This window comes from Kogia breviceps, chromosome 15 (assembly GCF_026419965.1).
Source record: "Kogia breviceps isolate mKogBre1 chromosome 15, mKogBre1 haplotype 1, whole genome shotgun sequence".
NCBI lineage: Eukaryota > Metazoa > Chordata > Mammalia > Artiodactyla > Physeteridae > Kogia > Kogia breviceps.
Window position 1 is genome coordinate 80,451,523 of NC_081324.1, and position 20,820 is coordinate 80,472,342.

Sequence of the window (20,820 nt, forward strand, 5' to 3'; positions counted from 1 at the left end):
TGCTAAAGAAATTTTTTTTTTTTTAAGAATAAATAAAAATTACATCTAAAAAAAAGAGCTGGGGGCTTCTCTGGTGGCACACTGGTTAAGAATCCACCTGCCAAGGCAGGGGTCACGGGTTTGATCCCTGGTCTGGGAAGATCCCACATGCCGCGGAGCAACTAAGCCTGTGCGCCACAACTACTGAGCCTGCGCTCTAGAGCCCACGAGTCACAACTACGGAAGCCTGCGCACCTAGAGCCCGTGCTCTGCAACAAGAGAAGCCACCGCAATGAGAAGCCTGCGCCACCGCAACGAAGAGTAGCCCCCGCTCACCGCAACTAGAGAAAGCCCACACGCAGCAACCAAGACCCAACGCAGCCAAGATTAAATAAATAAATATATATATTTTTTTAAAGCTATGGTTAAGTTTCCTGTGACTAAACCCAGGTTGTAGCAACAATCCCGTAAACAGTAATGGGATTGGAGGATGAGGCTGGGGGATGAGGACAGAAGGGGGAAAGGTCCCTGCAGCTCCCTAGGATGACTCTGGTCTTCAGATCGGCTACACTTTAGAATCACTTGAAGAGCTTTCTAAAAATTACCAACGTCAGCCAGTGAAAACACTCGTGTGACACTGTAATGGTGGATACACGTTATCATACCGTTGTCCTAACTCACAGAATGTACACCACCAAGAGTGAACCCTAAATAGGGAGGTTCAGGGATTGTAACAAAGGCACCCCTCTGGGGGGGATGTTGATAACGTGGGAGGCTGTGCATGAGTGGGGGGCAAGGGGCATATGGGAAATCTCTGTACCTCTTGCTAGTATTGCTGTGAGCCTAAAACTGTTCTAAAAAAACTAAAGTTAAAAAAAAAAACAAAAAACTGATATCCAGGGCCCAACCAGACCAATTAAATCAGAGACAGAAAGGCTGGGAGTGGGGCCTGGGTAACACCGTTTTTATTAAGCTCCCAGGTGATTCTAATGTACAAACAGGCTTGAGAACCACGGTGCTAATGAGAACAAAGTACCTGTGATTTAAGGTCCAGGCATTTAAAACTCGCAGTATGACTGCCCCCAGCATTTGGTTCCAGGTGGCACTTTGGTCAGGCCATTTAACTGGTGCCTTTTGGCCACTCTTTCAGAGGAAACACAATTTTGAAGTGAATCATGGTGAGCTATGAATTTCAAGAAAATGTACAGATTTCAGACACTGATTAAAGACTATTCCTACCCCCTCAATTTTAATAAGTCAACTAAAATATACCATTTCCATGAATTTCTATAAAAGAAATATACTAGAGACAGGTATGGCTCAACATGACGTATTTGTATCCTATTTATTTTTCATGCAGACACTTAGGCCAATTCAATCACAAGTGTCAATGATAAGTAAGCTCTCAATGTGTACTTCTTGAATGAATAGATTCCGCCCCCCCAGTAGATATTATGAAATATTATCACAACTTACTTACTTTTTCTAGGATTTTCATTATCCGTCCTTCTGACTTTGAAAGCAAGAGCAAATTATTGCTGACATCTGTACTATTCTAGAATTGACTGCGATGTAAATCACAGCTTGAGAGGTTTGATCCAAAGCTGGCCTTAGAGCCACCAGACTATTACCAAATTCAGCCCTGTCCTCTTCAAGTAGCAACTCTGCTGGTCTGAAATCATCCTGAAAACTACCATCTCATCAAGGGTAGTAATATTTAAAGAGCTGATGCTATTGTTTCTTTAAGAGAAGGAAAGTACAAAAAATCCTAACTGGTTGTAACTCGAAAGCTATCGGAAATGGGCACGGAATTGCTGTAAAGAAACTATTTCTGTTGACCCTGAAATGGGACAGAGTCTACCTGCTAACTTAAGAAAGAGTTGCCAGGGCTTCCCTGATGGCACAGTGGTTGAGAATCCGCCTGCCAATGCAGGGGACACAGGTTTGAGCCCTGGTCCAGGAAGATCCCACATGCCGCGGAGCAACTAAACCCATGCGCCACAACTACTGAGCCTGCGCTCTACAGCCTGCGAGCCACAACTACTGAGCCCACATGCCACAACTACTGAAGCCCGCACACCTAGAGTCCGTGCTCTGCAACAAGAGAAGCCACCGCGATGAGAAGCCTGTGCACCACAACGAAGAGTAGCCCCCACTCGCTACAGCTAGAGAAAGCCTGTGTACAGCAACAAAGACCTGACACAGCCAAAAATAAATAAATTAAATAAATTTTAAAAGAAAGAATTGCCAGAATTCTCCTTTGTTCTCAAAATTCTCAAACTTCAACAGATACGGGCATACCTTGTTTTACTGTGCTTTGCTTTATTAAACTTAACAGATATTTGGATTTTTACAAATGGAAGTCTGTGCAACCCTATGTCAAGCAAGTCTATTGGCGCCATTTTTCCAATGGCATTTGTTCACTTCCTGTCTCTGTGTCACATTTTGGTAACTCTCACAATACTTCAAACTTTTTCATTATTATTATACAGTAAGTCCCCTACATACGAACAAGTTCCGTTCCGAAAGCACGTTCATAAGTCCAATTTGTTCGTAAGTCCAGCAAAGTTAGCCTAGCTACCCAACTAACACAATCGGCTGTATAGTACTGTACTGTAACACGTTTATACTTTTCACACAAATAACACATTAAAAAAACCCCACAAAAAATAAAGAAAACATTTTTAATCTTACAGCACAGTACCTTGAAAAGTACAGTAGTACCAGCTACATCACTGCTGCTTTTACACTTGCTTCTGGACATCGTGGGCTTGAAATAAAGATACTGCACTTCTGTACTCTATACAGTACTGTAAAGTACACAAAAGCACAACCACTAGTAGAGGATGCATGTATGTGACAATCTACACCAGACAGGTGAACTAATTTACGTGACTGGACGTTCGAACATACGTTCGCATCTTTGAAAGTTCGTGACTTGAAGGTTCGTAAGTAGGGGACTTACTGCACTTGTTATGGTGATCTGTGATCTTTGATGTTAGTACTGTAATTGTTGTGGGTTTTTTTGTTTGTTTGTTTGTTTGTTTGTGGTACGCGGGCCTCTCACTGTTGTGGCCTCTCCCGTCGCGGAGCACAGGCTCCGGACGCGCAGGCTCAGCGGCCACGGCTCACGGGCCCAGCCGCTCCGCGGCATGTGGGATCTTCCCGGACCGGGGCACGAACACGTGTCCCCTGCATCGGCAGGCGGGCTCTCAAACACTGCGCCACCAGAGAAGCCCCTGTAATTGTTTTGAGGCACCACAAACCGCATCCACGTAAGACAGTGAACTTAATAAATGTTGTGGGTGTTCTGACTGCCTCCCCTTCCGGCCATTCCCCATCTCTCTCCCTCTCCTCGGGGCCTCCCTATTCCCTGAGTCACAATACCGAAATTAGGCCAGTTAATAACCCTACAATAGCCTCTAAGTGGTCAAACGAAAGGAACTGTCACAGGTCACTCACTTTAAATCAAAAGCTAGAAATGATTAAGCTCAGTGAGGAAGGAATGTCAAAAGCCAAGATAGGCTGAAAGCTAGGCTTCTTCGGCCAGTTAGCCAAGTTGTGAAAGCAAAGGAAAAGTTCTTGAAGGAAATTAAAAGTGCTCCTCCAGTGAACACGTGAATGATAAGAAAGCAAAACAGTCTTATTGCTGACGTGAGGGAAGTTTTAATGGTCTGGATAGGTGATTACACCAGTCACAGCATTCCCTTAAGCCCAAGCCTAATCCAGAGCAAGACAGTGATTCCTCTGATGGATCTGGGCAAAGTGAATTGAAAATCTTCTGGAAAGGATTCACCATTCTAGATGCCATTAAGGACATTTGTGATTCATGGGAAGATGTCAAAATATCAACATGAACAGGAGTTTGGAAGAAGTTGATTCCAACCCTCATGGATGACATTGAAGGGTTCAAGCCTTCAGTGGAGGAAGGAGCTGCAGATGTGCTGGGAATAGCAAGAGGACTAGAGTTAGAAGTGGAGCCTGAAGAGGTAACTGAATTGCTGGAATCTCATGATAAAGCTTTAATAAATTAGGAGTTGATTCTTATGGATGAGCAAAGAAAGTGATTTCTTGAGGTGGAATCTACTCCTGGTGAAGATGCTGTGAAGACTGCTGAAATGACAACACAGGATTTAGAATATTACATAAACTTAGCTGATAAAGCAGCAGCAGGGTTTCAGAGGATTAACTCCAGTTTTGCAAGATGTTCTATTATGGGTAAAATGCTATCAAGTAGCATTGCACACTACAGAGAAATCGTTTGTGAAAGGAAGAGTCAATCAGTGTAGCAGACTTCATTGTTGTCTTATTTTAAGAAATTGCCACAGCCATCCCAGCCCTCAGCAAACGTGACCTTGATCAGGCAACAGCCATCAGCACGGAGGCAAGACCCTGCACCAGCAAGAAGATTACGACTCACTGAAGTTTCAGGAGATGGTTTGCATTTTTTAGCAATCAAGTACTTTTAAATTAAGGAATGTACATGGTTTAGACATAATGCTATTGCACACTTAATAGACTATGGTATACCATAAACATAACTTTTATATGCACTGGGAAATCAAAAAAAATTGTGTGACTTGCTTTACTGCAATATTTACCCTACTGCAGTGAATACTGCGACACTCCAAGGTACACCTGTAGTTTCTGACCCCCTTCTACAAGTGAGTGTAAGATAGATAGATAGAATATATATATATAAAAATATATATATCTATCCCTTATACATCAGGGAGAATATAAAAGCCCTGTGATCCCATGAGAGGTACGTGTGGACCAGTGGTTCCCAACTGGGGCAATTTTGCCTCCCATAGGACAGGCGGCAATGTCTGGAGACTTTTCTTATTTTCACGACTGGGGGTGAGAGTGCTATTAACAGCTAGTGGGTAGAGGCTAGAGATGCTGCTCAACAATTCTACAAGCCACAGGACAACGCCCCACAAGAAGAATAATCCAGCCCAACACGTCAATAGCGTCAAGTTGCAAAACTCTGCCGTAGAGGCTACGAAGTTAAGGTAGCCACAATTCCTCAAAGAAGTAGCAGTGTAGGAGAGAGAATTGATGCCACCACCTTTATTATGAAGAACAGCGCCCATTTATTGAGCACAACGTCAGGCGCTGTGCTTGGTACTTTAGGGGCAACCTCACTGAGTCCTCCAGCAATCCTCTAAGGAGGGCATTATTACCCTGTGGCACTGAGGCTAAGGAACAGCTCACCCTATGGCCTCTACATTCTCTTATCAACCACATTAGAACGACTGGGGCACAGGGGATGGGCAGGAGAGCTGGGTTTTGGTTCAAAGTTGGGCTCTGCAACCCATCGAGTCATGGGAATCCCACCTCTGCTACTTTTTGGCTGGACGGCCTCGGACAAACCCAAGAAAAGAAACCCAAGAAAACTGCCCCAGAGACTCGGAGGAGGGAAGTCCAAGAGGATGGGGAAATGGGTCGTGCAAGGGAAGGCAACTCCTACCCATGACGAGCTGCGTGCAATGCTGGGAGGGCGACTCCAAGGCCGGGACAGCCTGGGTACCCAAGAACATCCACATGCCAGGTAAGTCCACAGCCACCCCCCACCCCCCCCGAAACGGGTCAACTCACGCACGAGAGCAACCCTTCCTCCATCACTCGGTGGCTCGGGGGGTAATTAAATAGGACAGTACAGCTTTTACAGGTCCAGGCTGGTTCATGCTCTGGGCTCGACGAGACGCAGTACAATGAGGATGCTAACAAAAGAATATGCAGCCTGCCCACACACTGCTTGCCTGCGTCTCCTGGCTGCATCTCTGACACACAGCCCGTTGTCCCCGGGGAGAGAAGAGGCACTTCTGAGCAGCGGGTGCATGCAGCCACCCACCCACACACAGCAGTGCTGTCTCTTCAAGCACAAAGCCAAGTTGGGGTTTTCCTTTTTTTTCCAGCTTCTATTTTCTAGAAAAACTTACTCCGAAATCAACATCTCTTCCTGATATACACATGTGCTGTATTATTATAGAGGTCCGAAGAGTATTAATAGAGGCCACGGTATATGACACGGAGGGGACATGGGGCTTGGTCGTCACAGCTGCAGCAGAAAGAACGTTTCCTTACAATGTGTTCAACGTGACCTAAAAATTGCTTTTACATGTAACCTCAACGTTTAAGGAAAAATGACAAAATGCAGTTTTTTCGATGTCTATAAATAACTCCCATAACTCAAAAAAAATTTTCCTTAATAAAGCTAGCAATTGAATACGTCATATCAAAAGAGAATACAATCTGTATTTCCAACCTAAAAGAAGGTGTATGTGCTGAGTTCTCTCTGTCACTACAATAATAACTAAGATCATGCTTAAGCGTCAAGCCATCCATTTATTTCCTTAGGAAGAGGATCCCAAGCCTGCAAGACATGCCTCCACATCACAGATCACATCGATCACAAATGACAGATATTCTTGAGATAACCAAGAATGGATACTGGAGGCTAAAATGAGGGAATCGAAATTAGCTCAGCTGAGAGCTCTACCTTAATTGTGGCCAACGGCACTAAAAATACATGCAAGCGCAAGATGAAATGTGGTGCAAAAAATAAAACACTCATCAGCATCCTGTTCCAAAAATATACTGGCTTTTAAGATTGAGCATTCTGAAATTTATGAACTAACTTTATAAGCCCGTTTAAAAATACACACTGGTGTCCGTCATGAACACTTGGAAATACAGTAGTCCCCCCGATCCACAGTTTCACTTTCCATGGTTTCAGTTACCCATGGTCAACTGTGGCCCCAAAATATTACATGGAAAATTCTAGAAATAAACAATTTATAAGCTTTCAATTGAGCACCGATCTCAGCCAGCATGATGAAACCTTGCGCTGCCCTGCTCTGTCCCACCTGGGACGTTATTCATCCCTTTATCCAGCCTATCCATGCTGTACACGCTACCGGCTAGCCAACAGTTATCGGATTGACTGTTGAAACATCTCAGTGCTTGTGTTCAAGGAAACCTTATCATACTTAATAACGGCCCCAAAGCCCAAAAGTAGTGATGCGGTAATTCTGATATCCTCTTACTGTGTCTAATTTATAAATTAAACTTTATCATAGGTATGTATGTATGTATAGGGAAAAAAGTACATAGAGAGGGTTCGGCACTACACGCTGTTTCAAGCATCCATTGGGGGTCTTGGGACGTGTTCCCACAGGGTAAGGGGGGACTACTACCCCCAAAATACCGCTCTTCTAAAAAGCTTCTGAATCTGGCTAGCTTTGGGGCACCTCCTTGCCAACCCCCCCACACACAGAGCAGTGGTCTCCAGCTGAATTAGAACATATGCTTTGGAATGACTCAAGAATCATTTGTTAAAACTCACGCTGTTAATAAAAGTATAGTTACGTGATTTCTAATACAGTTCCCACCTCTAAGCCGGGGCCGAGCTTCGCAGGTTCATTTCACTGGTATACCACCACTTGTTGCTGGACGGCTGCAGTAACTTAACCCATCTCCCTGAAGCCGACTCCTGTCATCCTGCTGTCCACCACACTGTGATCAGAGGGCCCCTCTGTCCACGAGAACCAGACCCTCCACGTCCCTACACAAAATCCTGCAAAGGCTTCCTGCTCATTGCAAATCGAGCAAAATCCAGAACCAAAAGGCCCTGCCTACCCCTTCTCGGACCACTTCCCCTGTGCATCCGGAAGCTCTGGCTACCCCAACGTGCTTTCTGGACACCCACTGGACACCCATGGGCTAGTGCCGGCCTCAGGGACTAAAGTGCTGGTTCCCAGCCATGGCCCACCCGGGTTCAGATTTCTTCAGAGCACTTCCCACCATCTGAAAAATGTCTTACCCATGAACTTACTTACCCTCTGTCTCTCTGCACAGAATGTTAGCTTCCCGAGGGCAGGGACCTTATCTATCTTGCTCAGTCATGCCACAAGGCTTAGAACTACATGTTTGTTCAGTGAACGAATGAATGAACTGTGCCAAGCACTTCTGTGCCCCGGGCAGTCTCAGTTTAAAAGTCACAGTGGGACAAAGAGATCCAAAGTAAGAAGTGAGTTGAATCAATGCTGGCTTGAGAAAGCGCTCTGGCCCTCACACGGGAAATGCTCAGTATTGGTTCTGGATGGCTCTGTCACGATGACACACACGCTGTCCTATCCAGGGGATGCTCAAGCACTGGGGGGTGGGTGGGAGTGCGTGACCCCCAGGCTGGCCACAGCGCACGTCCACCTCCCCCAGCACCGAGTTCCAGACCCCGCCGGAACTAGGTCCTACCAGGAGCCTGCAGTGTGTTTTACAGAAGGTATAGCCAGCCAACACATCACAGACTCCATTCTGAGTAAAAAATTGGATAGAGACATTAGGAAACCTGTCGGGCACCCCCATGGAGCCCGATTCTCTCAATGGGCAGAAACCAGCACGATGTCTTTCTAATGAGGAGTGGGGAAGAAGAGAGACTCAAAAGCACCCCTGGGCCCATCTTCACCCCTAAATAACAACAACAAATATGAAATGAACACGCACTCTGCTCCCAGCGCTAACACTACATGCTCTGCATGACCCCACAATAAACCCAGCAGATTGGCACGAATAACCCCCACTTTATATGTAAGGGAAGTGATGCTGAGAGGTCAAATGCCTGGTTCGCACAGCTAGTGAGGCAGGGAGACTTGACTTGAACCTACATCTACCTGGTCCCAAAGCCTAGACGTGCAACGAGTGTGCAACATTCCGTCCCCCAAAACAAACAATGCTTGTATCAGCTGTAAAGTTAAAAGCTGGAAAAGTTGGCCATCCTCTGCCACACGCATGGTGAGTGAACTTAAGAAGTAACCCAAGCGGGCTTCCCTGGTGACGCAGTGGTTAAGAATCCGCCTGCCAATTCAGGGGACACGGGTTTGAGTCCTGGTCCAGGAAGATCCCACATGCCGTGGAGCAACTAAGCCCGTGCGCCACAACTACTGAGCCCACGTGCCACAACTACTGAAGCCTGCACTCCTAGAGCCCGTGCTGTGCAACAAGAGAAGCCACCGCCTGCGCACTGCAACGAAGAGTAGCCCCTGCTAGCCGCAACTAGAGAAAGCCCGCGTGCAGCAACGAAGACCCAACGTGGCCAATAAATAAATGTTCCTTAAAAAAAAAAAAAAAAAGAAGTAATCCAAGCTTCTTGATCAGTTTCCTTATCTGTAAAACAACGGGTTACCTCTGGGATTAAATGAGAATGTTCATTAAGCCCTTAGAATAGTGTCTGGTACCGTGAGTTCTCAGTAAAGTCATCTCTTTCGCCTTTATTATTAGGCTAGTCCGTCGATCCTGCACAGTCTAGCAGAGTCAGGATTGTTAGAGGCAGGGCAGTGTAGTGGTCCAGGCTATGGGTCTAAGTCTCGGATCTGTTACTACCTGCAAAACTTCAGGAAAGGAACCAAACCTTGCTGAGCCTCGGTGTCCTCTGTAAAATGAGGATAATACCAGCTACCTCATACAGTTATGGTGAGATTGTGACGACTTAATGAGACAAGGCATGTGAAGGGGCATTCGGCACAGTTCTGGGCGCACAGGAAGTACTCAATAGACGACAGCGTCCATGAGCAGCTGTATAAACTGTGCAGAAGAACTGGAATAATCCCTGGCCACTTCCAATTAAATCTGACAAGTGTTCATTGAAGGTCTGCCAGAGGCAAGGCCCCGCTGCATGCAAAGGGTGGAAGGCACCATCCCCAACCTCAATGAGCGCTGAGCAGCTGGGCCAGACGTAGAGCACAAGGCGGAGGGGTGAGTGAGAAGGCAGGCTGGGGTCTTGGCACACAAGGCTTGAACACCAAGCTCAGGAGTGGTCATTAATTCTGTGCACATCGTGATGCTACTGAAGGGCTGAGCAGGAAAATGACATCATCCAACATGTGCTTTGGGAGAGAATTCCACCCTCTGTAGAGAATGGATTAGACCGGGGAAAACCGGAGGCAGATGAATCAGTCAGGAGGCTACTGCAGTAGTCCAAAACTCAATGAGGGGTGGCGGTGAGGACAGAAAACCGGGCACAGACACAAGAGGCACAACTTCGAAAACTTGGCAACTGATGAGGTGGTGGGGGAGATGAAAAATAGTTTCAGATGACTCCGTTTTCTGGCCTAGAAAGGTAGGGAAAGTGGTCGTTTCTTAAATGAAATGAGGAAAACGAAACTGGCACCCAGTGGCTTACTGAGAGAGCAAGTGAGTCTGTGTGGGGAACAAGGATGGAGAGACGCTGGTAGGACATTCCGGTGAAGATGAACAAGGCCCGATGGGAGGAAGGCCATGGGGAAGTGAGAGTTACAGTCAATGGACTGGATGAGATCCCCCAGAACAGGCTAAAAAACAACCAAGGTGGAGCTTTAGGGGATGGAGCAACATCTCAAGGGCGGCCTGAAACAGACACGGAAGAGGGAGAACGGCAGTCAGAGAGGAAGGAGGGAAAACCAAGTTTCCATAACGTGGAAGAGCAGAAAGTAGAAAGTTTCAAGACGCACGTGGCAACTAATGGTATCACGTGGTGGGGTGGGTGGCAACCACTAAACACCGTGGTTGGGTGGAATCCGTGGCTTCTGAGCCAGGGATTTTCATAGAGTTGGAGAGGTTGGAAAAGAGGCATTGAGGGTAGGCTATTCTTTCAGGAAGTTCGTCAGAGAAAGGAAGGTGAGAGAGGTCAGGAGACTCAAGACAACTAAAACAGAGAGAACCAAGAGAAATTCACTTAGAGGAAGGGACACTTGCCAAACTGGCACCAAGACTGGGAACATACAGCACCAGTTGGTCAATTACTGTCTTCTTAAGGGATCCGAGGCAACCATGCAAATCAGCATGTGTAGGCCAGCAAAAAAATGCACTCGACAGATCTTCTGGAGCCTCATCCTCAGGACTGGGCTGGTACCGTTTGGATTAGATTTCCTAAAGGTATCTTTAAGACAGATGAGAAGGCGCTAGAATGGTCCTGCCAGGCCTGCGAGGCAAGCACACACAGTCTAAATAGAGAACAGAATAAGGCAAGAAGAACAAGATGTGCTTGACTTAGAGAGAGAAGAAACTGAGCAAGAGGAGAAAACCCCACAAAAAACACCGAGGCGAGTCTTAGACACCCGGTCGGGACGCCCATGGAGTGGAAACAGCACAGCGCACTTTAGGGCAGTGTCCACGGGCAGGAGCTGGGGAAGGTTTTGTAACTGATTTGGGAGGTACAGACGATGCATACCGTTGTGAACCAGAGCAGATTCTGCTACTGTTCAAACAATCAAAACACAGGTGAGGCTGTTTGCCATAGGGATCTGTAGGCAGTGTGCACAGTGACAGACAGCCTTGGGCTGGAGGTGGAAAGGAACAGAGTTTTTAAGGGAAGATCACCCCCCCCACACCCCCAAGTATTTTAGTGAAAAGTAAGAAGGACTGATGGGAGAGTTCAGGCCAGCTTCCGCTAGAATAAGTCCTCCCGGCATGGACGGCGGGAAGCAGTGAACTACAAAACATAGATGTAAACAGACACGGGTCTCAGACTCGTCAACAAATTGAGAGCTGCGGCCATAAAAATGATTTGAATCGATTCACCCAGTGCTTCCTGAGTGGCTTGTCTATGATAGGCCTGCAGGGAGAGTGGAGGGCAAAGTCAATGCAGCCCCCTGTCCTCGCCAAGCTTGCACTCAAGCAAATGAAAACTCTTGGGGAGAGAGTGTGTATGCATGTGTTCATGTACACACACACAAAGTGAGAGCCTCTAAATGAAGAGGAAGAAGTCAGAAACATCCGAGAGCTACACAGTCTACCTACTCGATAGACTCGCAGAGGCTGCAGACAAAGCCCAGCCTTTCCACCGCCTGTCGGCTCTCAACCCACCTTGCCCCACCTCACTGCTCAGTCACTGCCCATGATGGGCCTCTGCTTCTCAAAAGCACGGGAACCTGGGGACCCCACATAAATGTACCCATTTCTCTTGTCTGTGGCATTTATTTGGCAGCCTAGCACAGTGGCTAAGAGACTCTGGAGCCAACTTGCCTGGGTTCCAGTCCTGGCTGAGCCTCCGGGAGCCGTGTGACCTTGGGCAAGTGGCTTAGTCTCTCTCTGCGCCTCCGTTTCCTCACTTGTAAAATGGGAATGAGGACGGTACCTTCCTTGGGGGCTGTTGTGCAGTTTAAGTGACTTAACCTGTGTAAAGTGATTGGACCAGAGCCTGGTACAGAGTCGGTACCTTGCAAGGATAAGCTGCTCTTATCTCCCTGCCCACCTGAAATTCTAGGTGCCTCTCCACTCATCCAAACCCACTGTCTTCTAAGAAGCTGAGGCAAATATTCTACCTTCCATCTAGTCCACTTATAAACTCAGTTCCAACACATGTGTTTTCTGAGGGTCTATAATGTCCTGTGCTGCAGGAAAACCAGGATGAATAAGACCCAGCCCAGCCTTTGAGATCACAGCCGACGTGGGGAAACAGATATTCCAACAAAGATGATCACTGCACTTTGGCAAGAACTGGGAACTGGCACTAGCCATTAAGTGCCCCCATGTCGGATTTTGTGCCTTCCTCTCCCAGCTCTCCTAAAGCACTTAGATATCCAATGTTTACACGATATTCTGCAGTCAGGGTGCTTGCTCTGTGTCCCATGGAGTATTTCACACATATACTTGTTTAACTGGATGAGAAGGAACCCACTCTGGGACCCGGGCCTTCAAGTTCCGGCCCCCAGTCCACTCCACCCAACAACCACCTTTAACCTACAGGAATTTGGAGGCTGCATATTAACTTGTGGTGGATCAGGATGTTCAAGCATCGGTAGCAGAAAGTTCTCAGGGCCTGGGAAGCTGGGTTTCTGGTCTGGCATGACTTTGGACTATTTAATTATTGCTGAGTTCCTTCCATACCTTCTTAACATATATAGAAGGACACCCTGCATATAGAGACTAGTGTAGTGGTAATAGCAAACATAATAACAGTGGACGTTCCGTGTGACTTTTCCACGTGCCAGGGACTAGACCAAGTGCTTTACATATTTCACATAATCCTCAAAACAGCCCTAAGAGGTAAGTATCATTATTACCTCACCTTGCAGTTGAGGAAACTGACATGCAAAGAGGCCTCAGTAGAGCAAGGAAGAGGCAGCCGAAACTGGTTCTCTGAAAATCTGGAAAGGCATTGGTGGAAGCCATTTTTCACTCTTCCACAGTCACAGTGTTTGGATGGCTGGTTCCAAGAATAAATGTTCAGATCCACCCAAAAGGAAAGGAAAAAGCCCTGAGTCAAAAGAGAAAGCCCCCAACAGGGGGGGCTAAATATAGTCTATTCAGACACTGTCATCCCACAGATTCCAGTCTCATCGAAATCCTATTGGTCCTCTAAGATTTCCAACGTCTCCAAAAGCATAAAACCAGCATGCGTAAAAACTAACACAAAGGGCTTCCCTGGTGGCGCAGTGGTTGAGAGTCCGCCTGCCAATGCAGGGGAACGGGTTCGTGTCCCAGTCCGGGAAGATCCCACGTGCCGCGGAGAGGCTGGGCCCGTGAGCCACAGCTGCTGAGCCTGCGCGTCCAGAGCCTGTGCTCCGCAAGGGGAGAGGCCACAACAGTGAGAGGCCCGTGTACCGGAAAAAAAAAAAAAAAAAAAAAACTAACACAAAATATAAAACCAAATGGCTTTTTCCTTCTAGAGTTTATACTGAAGGTTTACAGAGGTGCACTGCTTCTAGGAAGAAGGAGAGGGACCTAAAAAAAAAATGTACCCCACGCTGACAGAGGAGGGAGGAGAGCTGGGAACCATTATATTTTTAAACTTTTAACACACTGATTTCTGTTACTATCCCACCAGTGTAAAATTCAAGCCAACAGAAGCTCAGAGCAACACGCAGGCATTCAGAGCTTAGGGATTTAGTTTGGGTTATTGTTGGTTAAAAAGAAAGAGGCACCAGATTTGCACTAACTTTGCCATCATTCCACCCCAAAGACGACCAAAACTAGTTCTGTAGGATCTCTCCCGTGCCCTCCAACTCAAGCTGCAAGGAACTCCCACTACACCTCAGATACAGAATGCTGAGATCAAGATTCCTGTGAAACCTAAAATGACACACTCAATGGCTGGCTTAAAAATAGTCTGGGGTCCCAAAAAAGAATCCTAAAAAGTGATGAGCAAATGCAACAATTAAAATCATTCTCACTGCCAGTCTCTGTGAAAATTCCTCTTTCATTCAGCTCCACCTCTGAACATTTAATTCTTTTCACTGGTTAACAGATCTGGGGTCAGTTTTTCCCAATGCAGTACAGCAGCATCTGCAATTTCCTCGGTGGTGTGAAGAGTGACTAACAGTACAGGTAATCAATGTGTGTAAATAAAAACCTGTGATGCTGAAACAGGGAGGGGAGAAGTGGAAACTCAGAAATACCAGGTCCCTGGTGGCGATGGTGGCGTCCCAGAAAAATGTCCCCCAACCTCCAAATGAATTTTGTAACTATATGTTTACAAAACTGCAGGGGCTTCTAAGTAATTTCATCACTGCATCTTTTCTGTTGAATTTCTAAATAACGATGATCTAATACGTCCAGGGTCACCTACATCCAACAGGTGGGGTGAATTTCCAAAATGATGTTGGAGGTTTCACCCATAGGGCTGTCCCTGGCAGAATAAACAAATCCAACAGCAAGATCACCTTGTAAGATATAAGATGAAAGGAAATCATTCTGATTCCAACCCCAAATTGCCATGGAAAGGGCAATTAAAGCTCTCCCACCCAAAGACAGGAATACTTCAATTCCATCTTCCACATAAAAGATACACGGTTTTGTTTGCATGGACTTTTTTTTCTTTTTTATGAGAATCTTAAGCATTCTGTCGGGGCCTGAACAGAAGCTCATTTTATGCTCTAGAGATATATTCTGAACGACCAAAGGTAAGACAGCATATCTTCAAATACAGCGAGCAACAGAAATGCAATCTAGGGGAAAAGGATCCTGAGTAAATTAAAGCAACAACTATCTATCGAGTGCCTGGGCCTTAATACTGAGAGGCCCCTGTCGGAGAGCTCCCTCAGCTTCCTGTGAGAAGCAGAAAGGTGCAATTACCGTCTTCCTGAAAAATAAGCAATTAATAATCACACACCGCTTCAGATTAATTGCAATGCCTGAGAGCCCTCACATCATTCTGCCTTTGCCCCTGAAATCTTATTCCCTCACGTCCTTCCTGGTTTTTCAGATCACTGATTAGCACCCCAAGCAAGCTTTCATTCTGAGCCAGCTAGCCCACTGCTAACCACAACTAGAACTCTCCACGCACCTCCGTCCGGTCTGACAGGTGACCTTCACTGTGCTGTGTGTGTCAAGGTTAAGCGGCCCACTAACCATGCATCCTTTAACATTGGGCCTCCAATTCTGCCCGGCTCTTCGATGCTGGTACAAAACCTCCCAGCCCTGCTGGGCCACTTCAAATCCATCTGATGGCACATTCAACAGCTAGTGAGCTTTCTGCCCCTCCTCCCATTATCCAGTTTGCTCTGGGGATGCAGAGCAAATTAGCCCGAAAGGTACAGCCAATACCACCAAAACCCAACCCCCAATTTTAACCCCAGCCCCCAGGGAGAGAGGAAAGAAGGGTCCCCTCGGTCTCTTGCAACACCAACCGCGCTCTCAAATTCTATCGCAGCCCACAACACTACCTCCCATCAAGTGCCCAGTTCCCCCCAGTTGTCTGAAATCTTTCCAGGAACATTACTGTCAAAATAGCACCCATGGGGAGACACTATCCAAGAACCTACATGGCATTCCCTCAAATGAATTACCCGAGCTACGAGCACAGCGAATCAGGACTAAATGCTGCCAAGAGAAGATCAATTCTGCTTGTTTTCTAAGTGGGCAGCGACCGATCACCCAACATTACCCCCAGAGCCTCCAAGTGAGGGAGCTGGGGCATCGGGGGAATAACACAGCCAGTCCGAGACCTTCCCAGGGAACTCGAACCTCTGAATGCAGACTGTCATCAGATCAGCAGAACGAAGCAAGACACTGAGCTCTGACATCCACAGAGGCTACTGCATTTTAGAGAAATTCCAGGAGGCTGGAAGCCAGGGACCTCCCCCCGCCCAACCCCATCCCCAAGTCCCAAGTGCCGTACTAATGCGTTTTTCTTTAGCTTTTTCAAGAATGGAGAAAAACTGACCATGTCAAGAGGTTTACAGTAATATTTATACTTCCATTTTCTAGTCTCCCGGTTTGTTTTTTCCCTTGTGAAGCCTAGTTTCTGTGAATCAATGACTCGGCTACATCATACTCCCTCCTGGTGGCTCACAGTAACGGGGCTCTCTCTGGCTGCCAGCGCTTTGCCGGCTCAGAGGCTCGGCTGCCAGCGCTTTGCCAGCTCAGGGGCTCAGCTGCCGGATTCCCCAGTCTTGCAGCAGACTTTGAGCTGAGCCAAGTACCGTCTCTCCGTTAGAGCTCTGGTACAGCCACTTGCAGCTCAGGTAACCCCAGCGGGAAACCTTTAGCTCGTGAGAAACGGATTTTAGGATTCTTTCAATCTTGCCAAGAAAGCAACCTCCATCCACCCACCTGAGAGCTAGAGGGCTACACGGATGGAAAAATAGATAGACAGCTCATCTTAACCCTGCACGTTCCTCCCTTCACCGAGGATCTGCACTGCTAGGTATCTCCCACTATCTCCTCCCCGCTAAAGAAGACCAAAGACTGAAAAACTAACGCAAAGTACCCGATTGACAATTATGATGCTATGGACAGGAAGAGGTACGTTAAACACAGCAAAATGAGAACATGAACAGTCTACCCCTCCCAAAGCCCAACCAGGTCAACTGCTTTCCAAACGCAAGCTGATTAACAGCTTTCCTCCACCGCACTCTCCCCAGGCTGCCACCGCCACCGCCACCGCCGCCACCTTTGGGCTCTATGCCTTGCATCAATGCAGGTCCCTTGGAAAAGTCAAAATTTCACTTACTCAGATCTACCAAGAATTCCCAGTGCCTTGCTATACGAAAACCCCACAAACGGCAGTTCTTCTCCTGAGAAACCTGAGGGGTTCAGCTGGCACGGAGAGGATGAAACCCACGAATTCTTCTCTGGTTCATCAAAATTGGAGGTGTCATCATCAGACTTGAGGGTGGGAACGAAGGGGGGAGGAGCTGGTTAAAGAAAAACAAGGGGGGGTGGGGGAGAAAAATTCAGACGGATTCAACACTGTTGCGGAGAAGAAAATCGTCTCACTCCTTCAGCGTTCCCGAAGGCACTGCAGCGCCTGCTTTCAATCTAGCTCACACACAGGCAGACCCAGCCTCTGCTCGGCTCTTACAGCAACAAGAGATTAACCCCTTCCCTGCCAACATGGCCACCAACCCGCAGACGGGCTGCCTTCCTTGCTGGGGTAAACTGAAGGGTAAACTCAAACAGGTCACTTGGTAGAACGAAAAGCACTTGGGGAACTCGTTTGAGCCAGCCACTCGTTCCTGATATTTGCAGGACGATGCTACAGAGCATCAGAGGGTCGGTGCTGCTGTACCAGACGTGACCGAAACCTATTTATTTCCCCGTCCAGACAGGTCCAATTATTAATATTTAGTGCTAATCACTGGGATAAGATGGAAATTCAACATTTCGTGGATTAACTGGAGAGAGAGGAAAGAACAGGAGAGAGGGTTTGGGAGGCATGTAACTCGTGTTAGGAGAGCACTGCAGTCTAGCCATTCATATCCGGATGAGTATACTCGGAGCACTTATGTACCACTTTTTTTTTTTTTTTTTTAGTTCATTATCCCTCCTCCCTAGCTCGATCATGCCCCCCGAATCCGCCGCAGTTTAATCAGCATAATGAAATACCAGCCAGATAAAAGTTCTTCCCGATGATGTACGGCACCCCTGTGCACTGATGGTGTGGATGGATGGCTGCGTCCTACCTCATTAAGGCATGACTCCTGGCTAGGGACGTCTTACATCTTCTCCACTTCCTGCGGACCTACTAAGCTCTCTCGGTCAGGGAGGTGGACACTCGTTCATCGGTCACCAGGAAGCCGCCCACTGTGGTGGGCTCCCAGGGGTGTAGCCAGCCAGAAGCGTTACCATGGCTGCGGGCTAAGGCGTCTGTGGCAGGTGGGCCGGGTAAGCTGGAGAGCCAGGCATCACATCCCCCGCAGTGCAGGCTTCATGCTCCCCACTCTGTGCGTGCGTGGTCTGGCGGCCCCGCCCGGCCACCTGCGTGGCAGGGGCCAGTGCTGATCTGAGTGACAGAGCAGCATGAGTCACGGCCAGAGCTCTGGAGAGCGCCCCCTGGGACATTTGTCACAGCCCTTCCCAGACCAGGCTTCTTGTTTAACTCCTTGCTTTCTGGACAAAAGCCGTGTGCCAGATAGGAGCAGCAGTCTATTTTCTGCTTACAGACGCCAAAGAATCTGTCTGTTTCCAAAGTTCCCCGATGACAACAAAAACACTGGAAGCAGCAGGCAGCATCAGGAAGGAGACAAAGGTGAGGGGATATGGAGAGGGAGGAGATGAAGCCAGAATGAGGATGTCTGGCAGCTCCCGGGAAAAGCAAAAAAGAACATTCTCAGAACTCAGGTGCATTGAGATGTGGCAGGAGACTGAAAAACTTAAAATATACACTTCCTGAAAATTATTTAATACCTCGAAGCTCTCAAGAGAATTTAAATCTTCCCTGTTAGTATCAGAATCTACTTGCTTAACATGTTAAAAATTAGTTGATGGAAAGAAAAATTACATTGAATGCTTCAGCCCACCTCCCATGTGTACTTTCCATCAACATGAGCTCAAATCCAATCGGATTTCAATTACCCAATACCTTTGTGTGTGCGTGTGTGTGTGTGTGTGTGTGTGTGTGTGTGTGGTACACGGGCCTCTCACTGTGGTGGCCTCTCCTGTTGTGGAGCACAGGCTCCGGACGCACAGGCCCAGCGGCCATGGCTCACGGGCCCAGCCGCTCCACGGCACGTGGTACCTTCCCAGACCAGGGCACGAACCCGCGTCCCCTGCATTGGCAGGCGGACTCTCAACCACTGTGCCACCAGGGAAGCCCTACCCAATACCTTTCTTTAAAGCAAAAAAACAAAAAACAAAACACCTTTTAATGGAAATTATACTTCATGAGGATAAAAAAGAGAAGTTTCCCATCCCCAAATAAGGAAACTCAGGTAAAGACTGAGGAAATGTATGGAGAGAGATTTGCAGATGATATTAATATGGAAGCATCATGGCTGGTGGCACATACTTTGACTAAGTGGGTTCAAACCACAGCTCCACCACTTACCAGGACTGTGACCTTGGGAAAGTGCCTTAACCTCTCTGAGCCTCAGTTTCAATGTACAGATAATTTCCTCAAAGGGCTGCTGGGAGGTTTAAATGAAAGAAATCTATACAAAGCGCTTACTGGTACAGTTCTTAGCTTACAGTAAACACTCCATAAAGACTACATGCTATTAGAGCAGGAATAAAGAGGTAGACATAGAGAATGGACTTGAGGACTTGGGGTGGGAGGGAGAAACTGGGGCGAAGTGAGAGTAGCATCGACATATTTGCACTATGGAATGTAACATAGTTGGCTGGTGGGAAACAGCAGCACAGCACAGGGAGATCCGCTCGGTGCTTTGCGATGACCTAGAGGGGTGGGGTAGACAGAATGGGAAGGAGGCCCAAGAGGGAGGGGATTTGCTTTGTTGTGCAACAGAAACTAACACAGTATTGTGAAGCAATTATACTCCAAACAAAGATCGATTAAAAAAAAAAAAAAAAAAGACTACCTGCTGCTGTTATTGCCCACATGACAGATGTTTATGACAGATCCTGCAGTTAGAAGGCTAGTGAGACACAGCAGAGTCTGTGTTGCGTATTCTTCTTTCCTGCACAAGACACAGACACTCACGTGGATGTTTGTGTTAATCATATTATTTCATTCTTAGCAGAAGTTTAATTCCCTTTCCACTATATACTAATTTATCTTTGGGAGACTGAAATAGAATTCCATTTCTGAGTGAGGAGTATGATTAATTTAGGGGCAGGAGCCACCCTCTGTGAAATAATTATGACTGAGAAATTCCGTACTATAAAATAAGATCCCTCTTTAAAACTCCATCACGCTCAAGCCTAGCCCGTGTAGTCCAGATTAGATAAAGGGCCAGGTAATCTTCAATAAGAGGGAGGAGAAGTCAACATGAAATGCCCCAGCTGGTAATAAGTGAGATACTCACAGGACAGATGAAAAGCTAAGAATGTCAGAGCCTCTAGACAGGGAGTCAGTTGGGTACAATGGGAAACTCTGAAAAGAGGGGCTTCTAGGGGCCACATTTGGTCAGGGAAAAGAGCCACAGCCTCAAGCCAAAGAGAAGTGGGGGAAGTGGAAATCCTCAACCTAAGAGAAAGTGATGGATGCTCACCCTTGTCCAGGGCCCTTTAGAAGAGAAAGAGGGTAGCTATTAAAACTGTAGCCCCAGGTAAGGTGTCTGCGTTTACAGCATCCAACATGGTGAGGGAACTATAAGCCAAGAAATCATCAGCAATATTGGTCCAGGATCCCTTAGGGGACAGGCAGATGTAAGTGGAGAAAAATCTGTAGAGCCACATTCACAACCCAGGGCACACAAGACTCCTTCTCTCCCTCCCTCCCTCCCTCTCTCACTCCAACACACACACACACACAACTAGAAATGAGTTCACAATAAAAAGTAACAACCGGGCTTCCCTGGTGGCGCAGTGGTTGAGAGTCCGCCTGCCGATGCAGGGGACATGGGTTCGTGCCCCAGTCCGGGAAGATCCCACATGCCACAGAGTGGCTGGGCCTGTGAGCTGTGGCCACTGAGCCTGCGCGTCTGGAGCCTGTGCTCCACAATGGGAGAGGCCACAACA

General features: G+C 47.3%; 1 protein-coding gene across 5 annotated transcripts in view; it reads right to left on the reverse strand.

Moving 5' to 3' along the window:
• Positions 1-20,820, reverse strand: part of CIT (citron rho-interacting serine/threonine kinase) — a 173,501-nt gene that overhangs the window by 86,766 nt on the left and 65,915 nt on the right. For 2 of the 5 annotated variants that reach the window (XM_059040791.2, XM_059040788.2), the window contains exon 9: positions 16,913-17,096. In XM_059040791.2, the coding sequence (XP_058896774.1) occupies positions 16,913-17,096 (184 nt within the window). Of the gene's footprint in view, positions 1-16,912; positions 17,233-17,864; positions 18,187-20,820 lie in introns of those variants that run through there. The other 3 variants (XM_067014720.1, XM_067014721.1, XM_059040792.2) reach the window with 3 other exon arrangements.